At 43.0% G+C, this 23,766-nt stretch overlaps 1 protein-coding gene across 2 annotated transcripts in view; it reads left to right on the top strand.

Moving 5' to 3' along the window:
• Positions 1-14,732: 14,732 nt before the first annotated feature.
• LOC145342235 (uncharacterized) overlaps positions 14,733-23,766 on the top strand; it is a 42,388-nt gene continuing 33,354 nt past the window's right edge. The window contains exons 1-2 of one of the 2 annotated variants that reach the window (XM_080187617.1): positions 14,733-15,079; positions 15,293-15,510. In XM_080187617.1, the coding sequence (XP_080043743.1) occupies positions 15,377-15,510 (134 nt within the window). In that variant the 5' untranslated portion in view covers positions 14,733-15,079; positions 15,293-15,376. Of the gene's footprint in view, positions 15,511-23,766 lie in introns of both variants that reach the window. The other variant, XM_080187616.1, reaches the window with a different exon arrangement.

Raw genomic sequence — 23,766 nt, 5'->3', positions numbered from 1 at the left:
ATGTAGTCACAGGGAAAATGTGCAAACTCCATCCAGACAGTGACCCAAGCTGGCCATCGAACCCAGGTCCCTGGAGTTGTGAGGCAGCAGTGTTAGCCATTGTGCCGCCACATTGCCCTAGCTTTGTCAACCTTCAGTTGCTTTGATCCTAAGCTCTAGAATTCTATCCCTACACCTCTTCACTGCACTATTTCCTTTAATACATTCTTTGAAGCCTATTCCGTTGACTAAGCTTTGATCATATAATCTAATAACTCATCACATTGTTGTGTATTTAAAAAATTCTTGATAAACAAATCACATCCTACAGAAGAAGGAAAGTTAACAGATCCTGTCCAACTAAATACCATCCTTTGGATTCTGCTTAAAGAAAGAGAGATGCTGCTTTGATTGGCTGAGTTCAGGACTGATCCACACGAGACAATGAGAAAAGCCACACACAATGTATTTATATTTTGGCTAATCCTAGTGTTAACCCTCAGACAAGGGTATCAACTGACGTGGTGGATAAAGAAACACTCACATTAAATATTTCATACAAGTTATCTTTTATTAATATTAAAAAGAAGATAAATACTGAACTGTTCTTTAAACATCTGTTAGAGTATGATTATAAATCACAAGACTTGGCTTGGAGTCAAATACCACCCATTGCAAGGTGAGATGATCAGTCCCCCTTTGATGGGTTATATTCTTCTCTGACTCCTGGACTCTGGGCTGCCTTTGTGATGGTTAGTCCTGCAGGTCTTCATTGCGGAAGCTTCTTGCCTCCCCCCGTTTTGTCCAGTTTCTCCCAGCATCGAAAATGTTCTCAGTTACATACACCCATGACCTGGAATAATAAGTTGTCTGTTACCAGTTGCAAATCAGGCTGTCCTGGTTCTTCTGTCCTTACCTAGCCGTCTTGCAGCCGCAACAATCTCATGATGAACGCATCATATCAGACACTGCTTACACAATAGGCTGATTCAGCAGCAACAGCTGTTTTCACAGTCCGTGTGCTTGTGTAAGCTTGGCTACTTTTCCCATCATGCTTTGTGGATGTTTAGCTGTCAGCCATCTGGCCATACTAGAAGGAAAATGTTTCCTACTCATGTAATTTGTTCCATTGCTGCCAAAATAGATGCTAACAACCGAGCTACTCTTACTAGTCCCACGCACCCACACAAAACAATCTCCACTGAACTTGACCTCCAAGCATTTTAAAACACTATAAAAAGTTACAGGGGCTGTTCTGTGGTATTGGCAGTAAAACAAGCATTCATTATAGCAGAGAACACAGATCTTAGCTTTCAATTCAAAGCCATATTGTGTTTCTGATTGCTCCTCAGTTGAGGTAGTGTGAGTGATGTTGTTGAAGGGATCCAGCTGCTGGGTTAGAGGAGTCATGATGTGGAGATGCCGGCGTTTGACTGGGGTAAACGCAGTAAGAAGTCTCAGAATACCAGGTTAAAGTTCAACAGGTTTATTTGGTAGCAAACGCCACTAGCTTTCGGGGCTCTGCCCCTTCGTCAGGTGAGTGGGGAATTCTGATCACAAACAGGGCATATAAAGGCACACACTCAATTTACAGAATACTGATTAGAATGTGAGTCTTTACAGCTAATCAAGTCTTAAAGGTGCAGACAATGTGAGTGGAGAAAGCATTAAGCATAGGTTAAAGAGATGTCTATTGTCTCCAGACAAGACAGTAAGTGAGATGTAAGTGGAGCATTCTCCAAGGCAGCCTTCACGACACACGACAGTGCAGAGTCGCTGAGCAGAGACTGATAGCCAAGTTCTGCACACATGAGGATGGTCTCAACTGGGATCTTGGGTTCATGTCACACTATCTGTAACCTCCATGACTTGCCTGGGCTTGTAACATCTCACTTTCCGTCCTGTCTGGAGACCATATACTTTTTAACCTATGCTTAATGCTATCTTCACTCATATTGTCTGCACCTTTAAAACTTGATTAGCTGTAAAGACTTGCATTCTAATCAGTATTCTGTAAACTGAGTGCGTGCCTTTATATGCCCTGTTTGTGATCAGAACACCCCACTCACCTGACGAAGGGGCAGAGCCCCAAACGTTAGTGGCACTTGCTACCAAATAAACCTGTTGGACTTTAACCTGGTGTTGTGAGACTTCTTACCAGATTAGAGGAGGGCAGAACAACAATAAGTGCTGCTGCCGCTGACAGCCTTGTGAATACTATGTGAATACTGCTGGAAAACACAAGCTGAATTTTCAATATGAAGGTGGGGCCAGGTCTGTTTGAGTCAGAAACCTGCTTCGAGTGGGAAAGTGACTCAAGTTAAGATTTTCACAGAGGTGAGCCCTTAAATCTGTGGAAACAGGTTCTTTCTCTAATTAGAGCCACTGTGGTTGGAATGGAGATAAGTTAGATAAATTCCGGCATTGAATTAGACCCCTGGTAACATTATGGGCACTTCTCCATTCACTGTCATCTCTCTCCACCTCCAGTTCCTCTTCCTCCCTCACCTCAGATGCAACTCCTGCACAAACAAATTGTCTCCTCTCATGATACTCATGGCCTATAGCTCTCTGGAAGGTCATGTTATGGAGTGTGCAGCAGACCACCACAATGACTGAGACCCTTGCATGAGGGTATTGGCAGGTATCAACTGACTGGCATCAGAATCACAGTTTTAGAAACCCCAGCGCAATGTTTGTCCTACTACACAGAAAACATTGGTTGTATCTCTGTCACTGTCTGTGAGTCCTGTAGAGAACTCAGTATCCATCTCTTTAAATGATTTCCATTGCCTCTTCAGATAGATTCACCATGGGATTTGGAATGAAGATCGAAGACAGCCTGTACTGGTACAGGAGTAAGGAATCATGGCAGATGCTAGGAAAGTGACCACAAATGTGGAGGAAGCTCTTGCTGTGGTCACAGACTATCTGAATGGTGAGGGAGTGGAATCCCAGCCACTCACAACGGATCTTACTGGCTAGTCACTGAGTGCCATGATACCATATGGATGCATTGGTGATGCTCTGCACCAGAAGGAATCCAGCGAAGGTGACAAAACCTAATGCCCACTATCCCCATGCCTAACATTAAATAAATGTGTTACGTTCTGGCAAAGAGGGCACCAGTGATTAGCTGCAGTCATATGCAGCCACTGGCAACATGCCACTGATAGGGGCACAGGTATGTGACCATCAGTGTGGAAAATCTATTCTTCCAGCAGAGGGTTTTTTCCACACTGCTAGAATCTGAAAATTGTGCCCACATTGCCAGCTGCAGCCTTTCTTTACAGGCCCTATTGTGACTTTGCCCCCGCTTCTCTTCTATCTTCCTGACACCAAGGATGATGACTGTATTCAATGTCTGAGTGCAGAATGCCCACTCTGCTTGCTACCTATGTAGCACTGAAAACACCCACTTTGTAAATTGCAAGTTCATCCTTGCCCCATTTACTCTCTTATGGGGTAAGGGGTGGTGCCCTCGGGGAGCTATGACTGACTCTGGCAAAGAGGACACCAGTGACCAGCTGCAGTGATGTGCAGCCACTGGCAAGATGCCAATGATAAGTGCATAGGTGTGCGGCTATCTGAATGGTCAGATGGTCATGCACCTGTGACCCTATCATTGGTCCTCTTACCCGCTCAGTGCCAACCCCTCTGCACCCTTCTCTCTTTAGCTGATCAGAAACTGACAACTCCTGAAAGCTACACAGAGTCTTCAAACTTTTACTCTTGCCCTCCAACAAGTTCCTGAAATGCATTTTAACAACTTTAAATGACCTCAATAGTGCGCTGAAGGGGATTCCTGTCCTATTCTCTCCCTGCTTTGGTTTACATTGTCAAGGCGGCCTTCAGGACACATGACAATGCAGGGTTGCTGAATAGAGACTGATAGCCAAGTTCCGCACACATGAGGATGGCCTCAACCAGGATCTCGGGTTCATGTCACACTATCTGTAACCCCCATGACTTGCCTGGGCTTGCAAAATCTCACTAACTGTCCTGGCTAGAGACAATACACATCTCTTTAACCTGTGCTTAGCCGCCTTTCCACTCACACTGTCTGTACCTTTAAGACTTGATCACCTGTAATGACCCGCATTCCAGCCATCATTTTGTAAATTGAGTTTGTGTCTTTATATGCCCTGTTTGTGCACAGAACTCCCACTTACCTGACGAAGGAGCAGCGCTCTGAAAGCTAGTGGCTTTTGCTACCAAATAAATCTGCTAGACTTTAACCTGGAGTTGTGAGACTTCTTACTGTTATTACATTGTCCCAACAGGGAATGGCATCTTGAAACTGACAAGCTGGTCATCCAGCTTTGGGCCTCTGTTCCTGACCTTTGGGAGGGAACCTGAAACCTCAATCCAAAATACTTGTACATCTAGTGAGGACAGAAAAATGTCCATCAGATTCAAAGTAGCCAACTTACGATTGCACCTGAATAATGTTCACTGAGGTTAGACGTTCCTGTGACCAGCCTACTTAACATGCTTGTGTAATAACACCATATCTCCAAGGAAATTTAGTTTAAAAAATGATCAATATGATTTTCAACATTCAATTTTAATGTATTTTACACCAATCAACATGTCTGATTATTCTAATCATTGAAATGGCTTCAGTATACTTTTATCAAAGCGCTTCATGAATTGACAGCCAATTAAGTCATTGTTCAGTGTCAAATCATTTTTCTGATTTTTCTTCTCTTCAATTGTAGAAAGGGAGACAGCAGATGGTGCAACAAAGTGGTGTTTCAACACCTTGTATCAGAAAGATGTCGGATGCCAATTCCTCACTTGGTGAGCATGAAAGCTCAGCAATGATCTCTGCAGTTGGGCAAATGGTAGCCAGATGTTTCCTTCAACGGATCAAAAATGAGAAATCTGGAACTTTCACCCCCAGTTTCTGATAGTAAACCCGAGAGAGTGGCAATTGCAGGTGTCTGGAACTAGCTTTGTGCTTCAGCTTACCGAAACAATATGGCAAGCCCAGTTTTCCCAACTGAAGAGTGATTTGGGCCCAGATTTTTACTCCTGGGTCAGATCTGCATAGATGTGAGAATTCCTACCTCTGTGAACCCCACCGTTAACAGCGGTGGCCTATGTCCAGTTTTTGTTGCAGAGAGGTGCACAGAATTAGAATTTTGGGTCCGCTGTCCCTGAAATGAGTATGGATGGTCTTGGGTGCACAGGCAGACTGAGTGGAGTCCTATCTCTGTGCTTTGAAGCTTTGTTGAATTTAATATTTAAAAATGATTAAAATAACAAACAGCCCTCCATCCCTCAATCTTTGCACCCCCCCCCACCCCGGCTCCACACTCCCCAAGCTCCATCCATGCCAACTTTCCCACCTCATGCCATTTTATCCATGTCCCATGGCCCATCATGCCCCTATGCTGACCTTTGCCCTTCTACTGACTCCCCATGGCCAATTCCTTGTTAACTTTTATAGGCTGATCTTGTGGATCAATTTTGTCAACACTGGACGGTGTCTAATGCTGAATGCTTGAGACAGAGACAAAAGGAAAGAGCGAAAATAAATTTGCTCAGTAGCCTGATTTCACCCAGTGAATTATACAATGTATCATATTTCTAAAATAAAGCTTCTTCATAACCTGATATATAATTAGAATAATATTGAAATGATAGAAGATTCAGAATCACATTAGCTAAATGCAATTAAGAATGAAAATAAGGAAGCAGTCTTAAATTATAGAGCGGATAGATTTTTGTATTTTGTAGATATCTTGCCCTCATTTTAATAAATATTTAATTTAGCAATGCAACTTTAATCTGGGACCATAGTTCAAAGCAAACTAATATCAACAAAAACTTGCATTATATAATCCTTCTGATATAATAAAACATATGCTTCACAGGCAAGTTTTCAAACAAAATTTGACACCGTGCCACAGAAGAAGATATGAGGATGGGTGGCCAACAGCTTATCAAAGTGGTAGGTTTTGAATAATGTCTTAAAGAAGAACAAGGTAGAAAGATGGGGAGGTTTAGGAAGGGAATTCCAGAGCTTAGAGCTTTGGCAGCTGTTGGCACAGCCACCAATAGGGAAACAACTAAAATTGTGGATGCTTAAAATGCCAGAATTGGGGAAGAGTAGATTTCTCTGAAGGTTCATAGAATCCCTACAGTGCAGAAAGGAACCATTTGCCCCATCGTGTCTGCACCAACAACAATCCCACGCAGGTCCCATCCCCATAGCCTCACATTAGCTAATCCCCCTGGCAATAAGAAGCAATTTGGCACAGCCAATCTACCTAACCCGCACATTTTTGGACTGTGGGAGGAAACCGGAGCACCCAAGGGAAACCACTGTGCCATCGTACCACCCCCACTGTGCCATCGTGCTGCCCGGGGATAGGTTATAAGGCTGGAGGAGATTAAGAAAATAGAAAAGGGCAATACCATGGAGGAAGTCGAATTGAGAATTTTCAAGTTGAGGATTGCATTGAGGTCCAGCAGCTCAGAAGCCTGAGCAGGACCACCAGGAGAGGCGGGCACTGCTGAGGCAGGTCGGTAACTTTGGGGTACCGCAGACTAGAGATTAAATAAAAAATTTAATTCAAGGTAGTCCAGAGGAGAAATCTCACCAATCACAGGGCTAACCTCTCTGAGACAATAGCTGGAATGCAGGGTGGACCTTTCCTGATCACTGCTCTCTCCCTTTCTCAGTCATGGAACATTAGCTCTGGTAACGCCCAGACTGTCACAAGGCGACTAACTCTCAAAGCAGCAAGAGAGTCAAGATGAAGAATCATACAAACAGAAATGGGAAAACTGAAGAGAAACTCTGAAAGCAGGAAGAGTTTCAGGCAGAGAACATGTCATGCACTCTGCACTGAAGGCACGTTCTTGACTAATTGTCTGCTGATACTTCATCCTGAGTCATTTTCGAAGCAGTTTAGCATCATAGAGCCCCGACAGTCGGAAGGAGGCCATTTGGCCCATTGAGTCTGCGCCAACCACAATCCCATTCCGGCCATATTATCATAACCCCACATATTTACCCTGCTGCTCCCCTGATACTAAGGCCATGCAATTTTAGCATGGCCAATCAACCTAACCCGCACATCTTTGGACTATGGGAAGAAACTGGAGCACCCAGAGGAAACCCAAACAGACATGGAGAGAATGTGCAAACTCCACACAGACAGTGACCTGAGGCTAGAATTGAACCCAGGCCCTTGGCATTGTGAGGCAGCAGCGCCAACCACAATTGCCTTCCCTTTTCAGAAACAAAGCAAGAAGGCAAGCCCCAAGTCGATCCCAATCAGAACCTGTGCTGTTGGCATTATTCTGAACCACATGCTAGCTAACCAGTCCTCCTCTTACAGAGAACAGCAGATAGGAAATAGGAAGAGTAGAGATGGGGAGAGACATACAGGAAAAGGGAGAATGAAGAGTAGTTAGAGAGAAACCACATTTTAGGAAGAATGTTTTGAAGGATACAGGAAAGATTTACTAGAAAGGTCTCAGTTACATTGATAAACTGGAGAGGCTTGGTTGTTCTCCTTTGAGCAGAGAAGGCTAAGTAGAGATCTGCTAGAGGTGTTTCAGATCGAGAAGACTATGGTTAAGGTAAATAAAAGAGGAACTGCTTTCAGTGGCTGAAGAGTTAAAGGCTTAATAGTCAAAGGGCACAGATTTAAGGTGTTTGGGAAAACAACCAGAGTTGACACAAGAAAAAACATTTTTTAGGATTTGGGCTGCATATCCAGGTAATGTGGTGGATATAGACTCCATACTACTGAAGACTTATACTCCAGAACTTGCCACACTCCTAACCAAACTGTTACAATATTGGCATCCACCTGAGAATGTGGGAAATTGCCCAGGTATGTCCTGTACACAAGGAACAGGACAAATCCAGACCAGCCAATTGCTGCCCCATCAGTCTACTCTCAATCTTCAGCAATGTGATGGAAGAGGTAGTGTTGGGCAAGTTAATGGGGCTAAAGGTAGACAAATCTCCTGGCCCTGATGGATGCATCCCAGGGTACTAAAAGAGATGGTAGGGAAAGAGCAAATGCACGAGTGATAATTTACCAAAATTCACTGGACTCTGGGATGGTTCCAGTAGATTGGAAAACAGCAAATGTGATGCCACTGTTTAAAAAAGGAGGTAGAAAAACGGCAGGTAGCTATAGGCTGGTTGGTTTAATTTCTGTAGTAGGGAAAATGCTTGAATCTATCATCAAGGAAGAAATAGTGAGACATCAGGATAGAAATTTTCCCACTGGAAAGACACAGCATGGATTTATGAAGGGCAGGTCATGTTGATTAATTTGGAGGAATTTGAAGACATTACTTGCGCGGTGGACAATGGAGAACCTGTGGATGTGGTGTATCTGGATTTCCAGAAGACATTTGACAAAGTGCCAGACCGAAGGCTGCTGCATGAGATAAAGGTGCATGGTGTTACGGGTAATGTATTAGCCTGGATAGAGGATTGGTTAATTAACAGAAAGCAAAGAGTAGGAGTAAATGGGCATTGTTCTGGTTGGCTATCAGTGACTAATGGTGTGCCTCAGGGATCAGTGTTGGGACTGCAATTGTTTACAATTTATACAGATGATTTGGAATTGGGGACCATGTATAGTGTGTCAAAATTCACAGATGACATTAAAATGAGTGGTAAAGCAAAGTGTACAGAGGATGCTGAGAGTCTGCAAAGGTACATAAATAGTCTAAGCTAATGGGCAAGGGTCTGGCAAATGGAATACAATGTTGGTAAATGTGAGGTCATCCATTTTGGTAGGAATAACAGTAAAATGGGCCATTATTTAAATTGTAAAAAATTGCAGCATGCTGCTGTGCAAAGGCACCTGGGTGTCCTTATGCATCAATTGCAAAAAGTTGGTTTGCAGGTAATTAAGAAGGCAAATAGTATTTTATCTTTCATTGCTAGAGAGATGGAGTTTAAAAACAGTGAAGTTATGTTGCAGCTGTATACGGTGTTGGTGAGGCCACACCTGGAGTACTGTGTACAGTTTTGGTCTCCTTACTTGAGAAGGGATATACTGGCACTGGAGTGGGTGCAGAGGAGATTCACAAGGTTGATTCCGGAGTTGAAAGGGTAGCTTATGAGGAGAGACTGAGTAGACTGGGACTATACTTATTGGAATTCAGAAGAATAAGAGAAGATCTTACAGAAACATATAAGATTATGAAGGAAATAGATGAGATAGAAGCAGAGAAATTGTTTCCACTGGCAGGTGAAACTAGAACTAGGGGGCATGGCCTCAAAATAAAGAGGGAGCAGATTTAGGGCAGAGTTGAGGAGGAACTTCTTCACACAAAGTGTTCTTTACCTTTGGAATTCCTGTCCAGTGAAGCAGTTGAGGCTACCTCATTGAATGTTTTTAAGACAAGGGTAGATAACTTTTTGAACAGTAAAGGAATTAATGGTTATGGTGAGCTGGCGGGTAAGTGGACCTGAGTCCACAAAAAGATCAGCTATGAGCTTATTGAATGGCAGAGCAGACTCGAGGGGCAGATGGCCCATTCCTGCTCCTAGTTCTTATGTGCTTATGTTCTTGTGAAATCGCATGGCATCAGGTCAAACATGGGCAAGGAAATACCCTGCTGAATACAATGTACTTTCCCTCCTTAGCTGATGAATTAGTACTCCTCCACTTGGAGGAAGCACTCAGGATGGCAAGGATGCAGAACGTACTCTGGGTGGGGGATTTCAATATCCGTCATCAAGGGTGGTTCGGTAGTACTGCCAACATCTGAGTTGGCCGGATCCTAATGGGCATAACTGCGAGACTGGGGCTGTGGCAGTTGGTAATGAACCCAACAAGAGAGAAATGCATCCTCAACCTGCCTACCGTAGATGCATCTGTCCATGACAGTATCAGTAGGACTGACCACTGCACAGTCCTTATGGAGACAAAGTCCGGTTTTCACACTGAGAATACCCTCCATCATGTGGTGTGGCACAACCACTCTGCTAAATGGGATAGACTACAAACAGATGTAGTAACTCAAAACTAGGCATCCATGAGGCACTGTGAGGACATCAGCAGCAGCAGAATTGTGCTCAACCACAATCTGTAACCTCATAGCCCAGCATATCCCCCACTGTAATGCTGCTTAAATGTCTCATGAAATTACTCATGAAATTAAAGGTAAATCCAGTGTGAAACTTCTTGCGTCATAGAAGATTTTGTTCGTTTCTGCTCTCTTCACCACCCACTCCACCAGTAAGGAATGATCCAGGTTCGATTCCCAACTTGGGTCACTGTCTGTGTGAAGTCCTCATGTTCTCCCTGTGTCTGCATAGGTTTCCTCCGGTTGCTCCGGTTTCCTCCCACAGTTTGAAAGATGTGCTGGTTAGGTGCATTGGCCATGCTAAATTCTCCCTCAGTGTACCCAAACAGGTGTCAGAGTGTGGCGATTAGGGAATTTCCACAGTAACTTCATTGCAGTGTTAATGTAAGCCTACTTGTAACGCAAGTAAATTTTTAAAAAGTAAGTTGGTTAGGCCACAGCGAAAGTACTATGTGCAGTTCTGATCACCTCACTGTAGGAAGGTCATGATAGCACTAGACAGAAAACAGAGGAGTTTCACCAGGATGCTGCCAGGATTAGAGCATTTGAGCTATAAGGAGAGACTGGATAGGCTGGATTGTTTTCTTTAAAGCACAGAATGAGCATGATTGAGACATATAAGATGATCAGGGGTATGGATAGAGAGAGCAGGGAGAAGGTTTCCTCCTTAGTTGAGGGGTCAATCACAAGGGAGTCAATCACAGTTTTAGGGTAAGGGGCAGGAGATTCAGAGGAGATTTAAGAAAAGTAGTTTTCATTCAGAGGATGGTGGCAATCTGGAATGCATTGTCTGGGAAGGTAGTGGAGGCCGGAAACCTTACCACCTTTAAAAAATATTTGGATAAGCACTTAAAATATCATAATGTTCGAGGGTATGGGACAGATGCTGGAAAATGGGATTAGAGCAACAAACAATCCATTAGGTGGATTAGCCATGGGAAATATGTGGGGTCGTGGGGATATGGCAGGTGGGTTAGGGCCTGGGTAAGATGCTCTGTTGAGAGTCAGTGCAGACTCAATGGGCTGAATGGCCTCTTCTGCACTATAGGAATTCTATGTAGCTTATTCTGATTTTTCAAGCAAATTGATGTTTAAAGTCAGAGGATGTGATGTATTTTACGAGGAAGAGTAAGGTGACCACATACTGCTTGAACAATAAGAGTTGGAATAGGCTTGAGGAGCAAAAGAAATTTGTGGATACATGTGGAAAGGTCAGTATATAAAGCCCACTTGCCACAGGATACCAAAGAGTTGGAAACTTTGTAGAAATGCTTGGGCTGTATGTTTAGCATGAAATTAATGTTGTCAATATAGGCTGTAAGTGTAATGAGGCAGCCCAGAATGCCACATACTGTATTAAAATAAACTGATCTTGTTTGCACTTTATGTAATGTTGATTTTGAACTGTTAAGAAATGTAGCTTCACAAATTTTATGTAGATGAGCTGGGACCACACCGTCTTGGGAAAAGGTAGGACTGTGACTGCAGTAATAAGAACATAAGAAATAGGAGCAGGAGTAGGCCATCTAGCCCCTCGAGCCTGCCCCGCCATTCAATAAGATCATGGCTGATCTGTTGTGGCTCAGTTCCACTTTCCCGCCCTCTCCCCATAACCCTTAATCCCCTTGCCTATTAAAAACCCATCAACCCGCGTCTTAAATATATTTAGCGAGGCAGCCTCCACCACTTCAATGGGCAGAGAATTCCAGAGATTCACCACCCTTTGAGTGAAGAAGTTCCTCCTCAACTCCGTTCTAAACCGCCCCCCCTTTATCTTGAGGCTGTGCCCTCTAGTCCTACTGTCCTTTCTGAGCGGGAAGAGCCTCTCCATCTCTATCCTATCCATCCCATTCATCATCTTATATGTCTCAATGAGATCTCCCCTCATTCTTCTAAACTCTAACGAGTACAAGCCTAGTTTATTCAGCCTCTCCTCATAGTTCAACCCCCTCAACTCTGGTATCAGCCTAGTAAACCTCCTCTGCACTCCCTCCAAGGCCAAAATATCCTTGCGTAAGTACGGTGACCAAAACTGCACACAGTACTCCAGCTGCGGCCTCACCAGTGCCCTGTACAGTTGCAGCAAGACCTCCCTACTTTTATATTCAATCCCCCTCGCTATGAAGGCCAGCATCCCATTCGCCTTCCTGACCACCTGCTGCACCTGCAGGCTGGGTTTTTGCGACTCATGCACAAGGACCCCGAGGTCCCTCTGCACCATTGCATGCTGCAGTTTTTCGCCATGTAAGTAATAGTCCTTCCTACCATTATTCCTACCAAAGTGGACAACTTCACACTTGCCAACATTAAATTCCATTTGCCAGTTCCTGGCCCATTTGCCCAGCCTATCTAGATCCTTCTGCAGACTTTCCACACCCTCCGCACAATTTGCCGTTCCACCAATCTTGGTGTCATCAGCAAATTTCGACACCATACACTGTGGTAATGTATTCCACAGGCTCACCACTCTTCGAGTGAAGAAATGTCTCCTCATCTCAGTCCTAAATGGTCTACCCTATATCCTCAGACTGTGACCCCCTGGTTCTGGACACCCTCACCATCGGGAACACCCTTCCTGCATCTATCCTGCCTACTCCTGTTAGTTTCAACACTATTTTTGAAAAACATTTTTGGAAAAAAAATTCTTATTAGGGAAGGCTGATGAGGCTGGGAGGGAGGGGGGGGGGGATTTTCCCATCCCACCCATCATGGGAATCATAGCGAGTGGGGGCCGCAGCATGCTAAGGTCCATTGATCTTGGGCAGGATTTTGCAGTTTTGGGGTGTTTGGGTCCGTTGATCTTGGGCAGGATTTTTCAGTTTTGGGGTGAGCACAGCTGGAAAATTCCACCCTATTTTTCATATTTCTTGAGGAAAATGAAAGAGGAACAAGAGTAGACCCCACAGCTTATTAACCTGTTCTGATTCAATCATGGCTAATCTTGGGCTTCTACTCTATTTTCCTATCCACTCTCCATATTGCCCTGAGAGACCAGCCTCAAATATATTCAACAATGGAGCATCCACATCCCTCTGGGAGAGAGAATTCCAAAGATTCACAACATTTCGGGTGAAGCAATTTCTCCTAATTTTAATCCTAAATGATCAGCCCCTTCTCCTGAGACTGTGCCCTGTATTTTACATTAGCTGGAAACAATCTCTCAGTGTCTACCCTATCAAACACCTTCTGAATTTTGTAAGTTTCACTGAGACCCACGCTTCTCATTCTACTAAATTACCACTGACTCAGCTGATGAAAGAACTGCGCTCCAAAAGCTCATGATTCCAAATAAACCCGTTGGACTTTATCCTGGTGTTGTGAGACTTCTTATTGTACGAAACTCCAGACGATAGAACCTAATTTACTCAGTCTTTCATAAAGAACTTATCCCAAGTACCAGTTTAATGAACCTTCATGGCACCACCTCAAATGCAAACATATTTTTTCTTATATGTGGCTGCAGATACTGCAGATAGTATTCCAGATGTGGTCTCAACGAAACCCTGTACAACTCTAGCAAAACTTCTTTGTACCAGTAAGCATTTGTACAAGCAAGTTTCCTTTAACATCAATATTTACAGGGAACACACATTTAAAAAAATCTGATTGTAAGAGTAAAAAAGTGAACAACCTCACCAGTTAGGCATGAACTGATAAAGTTTTTAAAATTCTGACATTAAGGTGGTAGATGCAGAGGTGTTTTCACTTTTAAGCAAATCCAAAGCTAGTCACTAATAAATCCAACAGGGAATCCAGGATAAAGTTTTTTTTATTCCGAGAGTGGTCAGAATGTGGAATCATAAAATCATAGAATCCCTACAGTACAGAAGGAGGCCATTTGGCCCATCAAGTCTGTACCAACCACATCCCAGCCAGGCCCTATTCCCGTAACCCCACACATTTACCCTGCTAATTCCCCTGACACTAAGGTCAATTTAGCATGGGCAATCAACCTGATCCGCACATCTTTGGAGTGTAGGAGGAAACTGGAGTACAGAGTATCCGGAGGAAGCCCATGCAAACATGGAGAGAATGTGCAAACTCCACACAATCAGTTACCCGAGACTGGCATTGAATCCAGGTCACTAGCACTGTGATAATATATTGCATTCCAACTATTATTTTGTAAATTGAGTTTGTGTCTTCATATGCCCTGGTTGTGAACAGAACTGCCACTCACCTGAGCAACTAGTGCTCCGAAAGCTAGTGGCTTTTGCTACCAAATAAACCTGTTGGACTTTAACTTGGTGCTGTGAGACTTCTTACAGTATATTACCACATTAAGGTAAACAGCATTGGTGCACTTAAATAGAAGCTCAGTCTCTACAGAAGGGGGAAAGGAATATACAGCTGTATGGGAGGAGATTCCTGTAACACATTAAAGGCAGTATGTGGTTGTTGGACCCAGTGATTTGTCTGTACTATAGATACTATAGACTCAATGTGACAGTACACGTAGCTAGGGTAAATTCACTCCATCATACCGAACCTGACTCACGGTTGCTGACACCGCTTCAGTAGATTGGCTTTTTAAAGTGGAAAGTACATCTCTGAAATAATAGTCACATGCCTCGGAAAGTACACTTTTTTCCGGGGGGTGGAGGGGACGCAGCAAGTCATCCTTACACAATAAACCGACCAGAAAGACAAGGTCGGCGGCGTGGGCTGTTGGCCAAGAACATTGTACGTAGTCACAATTGCTACATGAGCTGGGAAGGCAGTGTCCGGGGGGCTGGACTCGGAACCCACAGCAACACTGGGCAGTCCATGAATCAAACCCCAGGATCAGCTCTACCGCACGTTGGACAATCTCTTCCGCTTTCCTTCGTCTTTGGAAAGTCCCGGGGCATTTTTCAGAAACCACAGAGATCACATCCGCCCAACCTTTGGAGTCTGTATATATGTGTGTGTGTGTGTTCACGTGATGAAAGTTTTTTTTTAATCACATGCGTCCGAATGATAAGACAGGAGTGTTTTGGAAATGTGTGTGTGTGCTGAAAGGGATTGAACTGAACAACTTGGTGTAAGATTGACTTCCAATTCACGGCGATTATTAGCTGAATGCGGTCGGGTTCTTGGTTATTTTGAAATGCTCGGGTTTCTCCTGTTTGAATGTAACAGTTGGAAAGTTGTAGGACCCGGGTTATCAGCTGGTCTCCACAACATTGCACCTGATGCTGAGTACATTTCCTCATGAAAGTGAATCAAAGCCACTTCCTCTTTTTTTGACAACTAGGTTGAAAGCTTGGGGACTGGAAGTTTTTTGTAACTAACTGGAGAGTCAGAGGAGACTGAAGTCTGCGGCTGCACTCTGTAGTGAATGATGGAAAGCCAGGCTGTCCTGCTGCCCCACTCCACTCACAGCCTTGAGCTGCAACAAGCACTCGACAAAGCTTCCAAGATTCACCAGGGGGACGAAAAGAAAGGCACCACAACATCCGAAGTTACCTTTGGGTAAGTTCACTTGTATTTCAGACCTTACAGGATCTGGGTATGATGTGTTGACTTCAAGAAGAAATTAGATCTAGCTCTTTGGGGGCTAAAGATATCAGGGGATATGAGGGTAAGAGGAGAGGTGGGGATCAGAACATTGAATTTGATGATCAACCATGATCGTAATGAATGGTGGAGCAAGTCAAAGGGCTGAATGGCCTACTCCTGTTTCTAGTTTCTGTGACTCTTGGCTAAGTACAGGGTCAAGTTTGGTGCTGAGGCCTCCTATAGCCAAATAGTTGGTTTTAAAGATTCGTGTCACCTAAGTCCAATGAGGGGTCAGGACCTATAGGAGAAGAAAAATTCAGCAAACAAAAAATTGGCATGAGCAAAATATTTTCTAAACTTAAACACTATGCATAATAGCATTGAGTGTTTTAATTGCTTGATTGTTTAACTACGATTGTCTCCTCATTCAACAATATTATTGTAACTTTCGGAATCCCAGCTCAGAGCGTCACTGACAAACCATGTTAGAAATGGTGCACAGTAAGATCGATCTTGCTGTGTGCTTTTATTAAAATACACTAAGTTTGGGCATTTTACTTTATCTGCATAGTATTTCAGTTCTGGAGAAGGCTGAAGATTTTCTGTGTCTATTTTGCCATTTTGTTCATTTCTTTTTGTAGAATAATAGCATGACCTATGTCAAGTCCCCTCAATTTCACAACACTTCAGATTTCTACACACACAACTGCATTTCTCTGAATCAAACAAGAGGGTCAGTAAAATTAAGATACAGGATATCCTGCAAATTGGGACATCTATAAAAAGCAATGCTGAAAAGACCGCCTGCCATTTCACAATGTTTGTGAAGATGCCAAACGTGTATTTCAGGCATTTCTGAATTCATGCACCAATAACAATGTTAGTTTCCAATAATGTATAATGTATTCCTCTGTCAATTTATTTACAAAACTGTTGATGTGTAACCAGTTACCTTCGTGATTATCTGATCTAATTTTAATTTTTCTTGTCTCGTACATGTTGTCAATTTTTAAATTTCTTCCTCATTTGATAATTAACCATAAAGTCTTTTCCAAACCTTCTTTCACCCTTGTCAACTTTCTTGGTCCATTTATGGAGGTAAGACCATAAGACATAGGAGCAGAATTAGGCCACTCGGCCCATCGAGTTGCTCCACCATTCTATCGTGGCTGATATTTTTCTCATCCCCATTCTCCTGCCTTTTTCCCATAACCCCTGATCCCCTTATTAATCGAGAACCTATTTATCTCTGTCGTAAAGACACTCAATGAAATGGCTTCCACAGCCTTCCGCAGCAAAGAGTTCCACAGATTCACCACTCTCTGACTGAAGAAATTCCTCCTCATTACTGTTTTAAAGAATCATCCCTTTAGCCTGAGGTTGTGAACTCTGGTTCTAGTTTTTCCTACTCGTGGAAACATCCTCTCCACATCCAATCTATCCAGGCCTTGCAGTGTCCTGTACGTTTCAATAAGATACCCCCCATCCTTTTAAACTCCAATGAGTAGATTGGATGAGTACAGACCCAAAGTCCTTAACCGTTCCTCATACGACAAGCTCTTCATTCCAGGGATCATTCTTGTGAACCTCCTTTGGATCCTTTCCAAGGCCGGTATACTTCCTTAGCTGTGGGGCTCAAAACTGCTCACAATACTGCAAATGGGGTCTGACCAGAGCCCTAAGCAACCTCAGAAGTACATCTCTGCTCTTGTATTCTAGCCCTCTAATGAATGCTACCATAGTATTTGCATGAAACAACATTTTCATAGGTAGGAAACTAATATTAAAGGCCCTTTGTTTTTAACTAATTGAATACTGAGATATTCATGACTGATGTAGATGGATCATGGATTCATTTTTTTTGTGTGGCGAATGTGTGCTATTTGAAAGCACTAATAATTGAAATAATAGTTAGGTGTCAGTTAACCACAGCAACGCTGGTCCTTAAGGAATATCAGAACCTCACATTGTAACACATAATAAAAACAAGGATAAACTAATAACTGTTGGTGAGGAAACTGTTCAATATCTATTCTGGAGCTTATTCAATTGAAAGTTCAATTTTGGTTGATATGAAAGGAAAGTAACATGTATTTTGTTACTATTTATATCTTGTTGAATTCTGGCAGTCAGTTCAAATGTATGGATTGAAACCCTCGCCAATGTTTTGAAGCCAATGCATTGAAATTGCACTCTAAATTAAACAACACATTTTTATCTATTCGCATGATATTCATGTCTGCTGTTATAACAAAGGAATTAACCCATTGAAAATAATAGAGTTCACATCCTTATTATAAAATTGCATAGAGCTCTCAACTTCAGTAATGACGCAGAATTGGACACCAATTGTGAAGCTAGTGGGAATTAAAATTCAGAATTAAGTTGCCATTTTTGTGAAAGGGAGTCCTGAACTTCTGTCAACTTTTTCTTGTAGAATTGGTTCCTCACATCACTCCTTAAAGCCCTGGCTCCCATCATTGGGTCACATAACTTAGCCCTACACTCCCCAACCAGAGAGAACAATTTCTCACTGCCTACAACGTTAGTTTCTGCCTAATGAAGGGCTCACAGCTCTGGCCACTAGCCATCTAGTGGAAGGTTCACAGCTCTGACCATTAGCTGTCCAGTGGAGCGATTGGCCCTTCACTGTGGCATTTTTACATTAATTTTATTTGCCTGTTCTCCAGAAAGAGCATTGGCAGCTCCCACATTGGGCAGTGAGGTTGATGATGTGTCATCATAGCAGTGTCTCCTAAAGTGAAAGTTTATTTATTAGTCACAAGTAGGCTTAATTAACAATGCAATGTGAAATTCCCCTAGTCACCATACTCTGGCACCTGTTCAGATACACTGAGGGAGAATTTAGCATGGCCAGTGAACCTAACCAGCATATTTTTCAGAATGTGGGAGGAAACTGGAGCACCTGAAGGAAACCCACACAGACACGGGGAGAATGTGCAAATCCTGACAGACAATGATCCAAGCTGGGTTTTGAACCTGGGTCCCTGGTGCTGTGAAACAGCAGTGCTAACAACTGTGCCACCATGTTGCCCCAATTGACCGTCCAGCTTTGAAAGCCCACCGACAGTGTTTAATTGGACAGTGTGAGCACCCTCTGATCACAAATTGGCCAATCTAACTAAAATCAGTGTTAGGTTACTGCAGTTAATACATTTGACCATGATGTCGGGGTCCCGAAAAATGCTGTTCCAGGCATCATTCTAGTAAATCTATGCTGCACGCTCCCTCCAAGGCCAGAGTAGGCTTCTAAGTAATTGTGGGCAAAATTGAGTACAGCCCTCCAGGGGCTTGACAGGGTAGTTGCTGAGGGGTTGCTTCCCCTTGCAGGAGAGTCTGAGACTAAGCAGCATAATCTCAGAGTGAGGGTTCAGCCACTTAAAATAGGGATGAGGAATTTCTTGAGTGAATCTGTGGAATTCTTTACTGTAGAGAGCTGCGGAAGTTGGGTCTTTAGTATGTTCAAAGCTAAGATTGACATTTCTAATCAGTAAGGGAATCAAAGATTCTGGGGATAAGGCAGGAAAATGGAATTGAGATTTTTGTATCAGATCAGTCATCATGATCTCATTAAATGACAGAGCAGACTTGACATGCGAATGGCCTATTTCTGCTCCTACAACTGATGACCTATCTAGGGTTTTGTACAGCTAGAGCATAACTTCTATCCCTAAGGAGCTGAAAGTACAGCTGGCAATCAGACAATAGCTAGAAAAAGAATAACCATCGCTGTGAGTGAACTGAATCTTAACATTAGCAGGTTCGGGTGGATGTAGCTGTGGATGAGCGTAACCATAAGGTATAATATACGAGGAATGTCCGAGGTATGTTCTTTACTCAGAAAGTGGTTGGGGTGTGGAATGTACTGCCTGCTGTGATAGTGAAGTCGCACAATTTAGGCACTTTCAAGTGGTAATTGGGTAGGCACATGGAGCATAGTAGAATAATAGGGAGTGGGATAGCTTGATCTTGGTTTCGGAAAAAACTCGGCACAACATCGAGGGCCGAAGGGTCTGTACAGTGCTGTACTGTTCTATGTAGATAAATAATCCACATCATTACGGAAAATCTTGCCCCATTATCATGAACCCTGGCTATGCTTTTCTCTTAATATTCATCATTGTAAATTGCGATGTCAGCATTTTTATTGTCAAATGGCACTCTAACCAGTGGATGATTTGGTGGGGCTGAGTAGAGGCAACACGAGGGCACTGTGATTAGCACTGCTAACTCACGGTGCCAGGGACCCGGGTTCGATTCACGGCTTGTGTCTGCACTTGCTCTCCTTATCCATGTGGGTTTCCGCCCACAATTCAAAAGATGTGCTGGTTAAGTGCACTGGCCGTGCTAAATTCTCTCTCAGTGTACCCGAACAGGTGCCAGAGGTTGGCGACTGGGGGATTTTTTTAGGAACTTCATTGCAGCGTTAATGTAGGCCTACTTGTGACACTAATAAATAAACTTAGTTTTAAAGAAACGTAAGCCTCATTGAGGCTGTTTAGGAAAAAAGCTCTTGCATTCAATGGAATCGGGATAATTTCATGAATAATTTGAAAATATTGCTATTAAAAGCATTACATCCACAACTTGCATCAAGAGGACTTGCTCTGGTCACTTTGGGCCTGAACTTTATCATTTTCATTTTAAGTGCTGAATCTGGGCACATTTCAGATCTGAATTGGAAATCTGCTTTCAGGCGCCCCCATATGCAGTTAGCCTGCAAAAAAAATTGTGGGTCTGAATCACGCTGTGGGCGGGCTTAGCGCGTCTGAAATGACCGGAGTTCTAAACTGAACTGTGCAGCTAGAAAAAACTTTGAAAAAGTCCGCCTGTGTCAGACTGCTCTGGGGCCGATGAAAGCAGAGAAAGTGGCCTGAGTGCAAAAAGCGGGAAAGGTGGCCTCCACAGACATTACTGTCCCCTTACCCATTCCACCACCCTCCCACTACCCAGACCAATCACGACCCCCTGCCCCCTTCCCCTCCACCGATCGCCCGCAGTGTGACAGTGGACCCCCTTGCACTCCCAACAGAGATCCATCTGCCTCAACCCCGCCAATGAATGATCGGGCCTCCCCCCGCCCGCACTAGAGATACATCTTACCCGCCTCACTCTTTGCCTCTCTCTGTCCCTCGTCTCTCTGCCCCCCCCCCCCCCCCCCCCCAAGAACAATCTGGCTCACTTCTCCCGCCCCTGCACCCATCTCCTCCTCCACCCCAGAGAATGAGCTGGCCTCACTCCCCACCCCACCCCCATCCCTAGAGAATGATTTGACCTCAAATCCCCCACCCCCTCAGAGAATGATCTGGCCTCAAAAGGAAAGCATTTGTTGTCTGCTTCAGACAGCACTTAAATTACAATTATTGGCTGATTTGCTACTTAATCTTTTGAAAATTGGGAAAGATATTTTGAGAATGGATTTCAAGGGAAATTCCAATCCAAAGATATTTACTTGCTTTGTACAAATGAACATTTAAGTAATTTTACTAGAATTTGATGTGCACTGCACTGAGTCTCTGACTCTAATCTAGATATGCCAGTCCATGGTGGAAAGGTGACTGGATGTTTGCTGTTTATTTTGTATGGGTGATTTACTAATTGACAGTGAGGTATTACTGACAATATAGCTAATACAAAAAGCTAATACAAAACATTGATATCCTGCAGAAGATTGTACTTGGGGATAACTTGGAGCATGTAATCAGCTGGTCGCCGATGTAATTGCATAAACTTAATGTGTCAACCACTAAAATATTTCTGTTTTATTGAACATTAAAGGAGCATAACTGTGCAAAAACCACAACAAAGTACTTTGTGCTGCAACTGTTGTAGTATGGGATGTGACACATGTTGTGGCAGATAACATGATGGCACTTCAGTTTTGCAAAGGAATGATTTCATGTACTGGCAGTGCATAAAGTAGCCTTCAGTTTAAAGATGTCCTTTTGACCGACTCTTGCGTGAATCACATATAGTGAGACTTACATAGAATCCCTACAGTGCAGAAGGAGGCCATTCAACCCATCAGACCTGTACCAACAACAATCCCACCCAGGCACTATCCCTGTATCCCTATGTATTTATCCTGATAATCCCCCTAAGGGGCAATTTAGCATGGCCAATCCACCTAATTTGCATATCTTTGGAGTCTGGGAGGAAACTGGAGGACCCAAAGGAAACCCACGCAGACACAGGGAGAACGTGCAAACTCCACACAGATATCCAAGGCTGGAAATGAGCCCGTGTTCCTGACGCTGTGAGTCAGCAGTGCTTTAAATGTTTGTGTTCACAATTTATTTCCTGAATTGTACAGGAGGCAGCAAATACCACAAGCAGCAGAGGACAGTGAAAAAATAGTAAAAGCAGGTGAATATTTCCTGGAGTTGTTACCAGTGAAGTAAGCCTTGTTGAGATGAAACAAGCATCACTCACGGTCATTAGGGTTAAGAAACACACGAGAGATTTACAGAATACTTTAATTAGTAATGCCTCCTTTCCCTCAGTGTAAATGTGAGTAGGTATTGAACAATACTAGTGTCTGGTATGATTACGATCAGCTGATTATTTACAGTTGTTTTATGTTTAGCTTTGCTTCATAACTTGGGAGTGCTGCAATTAATAAATCAAGACTAGTGTATCCAGAAAGATTCATTGCCATATCAGAAAGCACAAAGCTCACAGCAAATACATCTTATTATAAAATCACCAAACACTGGCTTTCCATGCTTCATATCATTTTACACAGCATTATCTTAATTCATTACTTAATATACCTCAGATAAATGCAGAATGCTGTGGATGCTGGAATCTGAAACAAAAACAGAAAAATGCTGGAAAATCTCAGCATCAGTGGAGAGAGAATAAAGCCAATGTTTCAAGTGTCGATGACCTTTCATTGTCAGCTGACATCAGAGGAACATAATGTACCTCATTACAAAGATTGTGTTATTAAAAAACACAGGACTGTAACATCTCTCTATATCTCTCTCTCTCACACATTCTCTCTCTCTCTCAAGCACACACACACACACACACACACACACACACAGGTGTAAGGTCCTTCTCTCTCTCCCTTTCTCTGGCTGAGAAACAAAAGAATGTGCCAAGTAATACCAACGTGTTCATTATCTATTCTTTTCCCATTTCCCATCAGTAGCCCCCTGCCACTACCTCCCCCCCAATCTTTTGTTTCTGTACTTTGTGCTATTCTTAACCCTTTGAGGCTAGTTACAAATCAGCCCAGCCTGGGTAGATGATTGTTTCAGAAAAGGAAAGCTTGATTCTTTCATTTCAGATTCATGGATTATTGGTGAGGAAAAATAAATCATTCTGAATTTTTAAAAAATTAAAAGCAACTTTAGTAAATTTAAAGTAGAATTAAAAACAAACAACAAATCTTAGGACAAGTATAACTTTTGAAAGCACTTGTCTAGCACTAGGGTGCTATATTGCTTAACGCTAATCTATAATTTGCATACAGCAAGATCCCACATGTAGTGATCAGAATATCTGTTTTGTGATGTTGATTGAATATTGGCCAGGGCACCTGCTCTTTTTTTAAAATACAAGCATAGGATATTTTATGTCCAACAGACAGGACAGATGAGGCCTCACTTTAACATCTCATCAGTGCAATATCCTCTCAATACCTCACACCGCTCACTCATCATCACAGATTTATGAATCTTGGAGTGGGACTTGAACCTGGAACCTTCTGACTCAGAGGCAAGAGTGCTATTAATTGTGCCACAGCATTGAATGAAGAATATTGTAATATTAAATCAGGGGCCATTAACACATATGTATGTTCTACAAGCACAAGTCCCTTAATGACAGTATAATAAAAGCAAAAGACTGCAGATGCTGGAAATCTGAAATAAAAAGAGAAAAGGCTGGAAAACCTCAGCAGGTCTGGCAGATAGGGAGAGAAATCAAGCTAATTTTTCTGCCTGTACAACTTCTCCCTAATAACAGTGTTAGATTGCAGAATCTCTCTGACGTCCTGTTCTATAGCAAATCTGGGGAAAAGTGTTTTATTGTCAACGAGGCCATTCCTTATCTTTATGTATAGGAAAGGCATTTGAAAAGCTTTTGGAAGGTTGGATATGAAATTAATAAGAATTATTATTTTCACTTCTGCTGCTTGGACACTGATCTGGTAAAGGGGATTACAAAAGCATGACTATCAGTAGATTCTTCAAGGGTAGG

Source organism: Carcharhinus amblyrhynchos, chromosome 4, assembly GCF_965287045.1.
Source record: "Carcharhinus amblyrhynchos chromosome 4, sCarAmb.v2.hapA, whole genome shotgun sequence".
Classification (NCBI taxonomy): domain Eukaryota; kingdom Metazoa; phylum Chordata; class Chondrichthyes; order Carcharhiniformes; family Carcharhinidae; genus Carcharhinus; species Carcharhinus amblyrhynchos.
The sequence above is the reverse complement of the archived record's forward strand: the minus strand, read 5'-3'. Positions and strand labels throughout refer to the sequence as shown.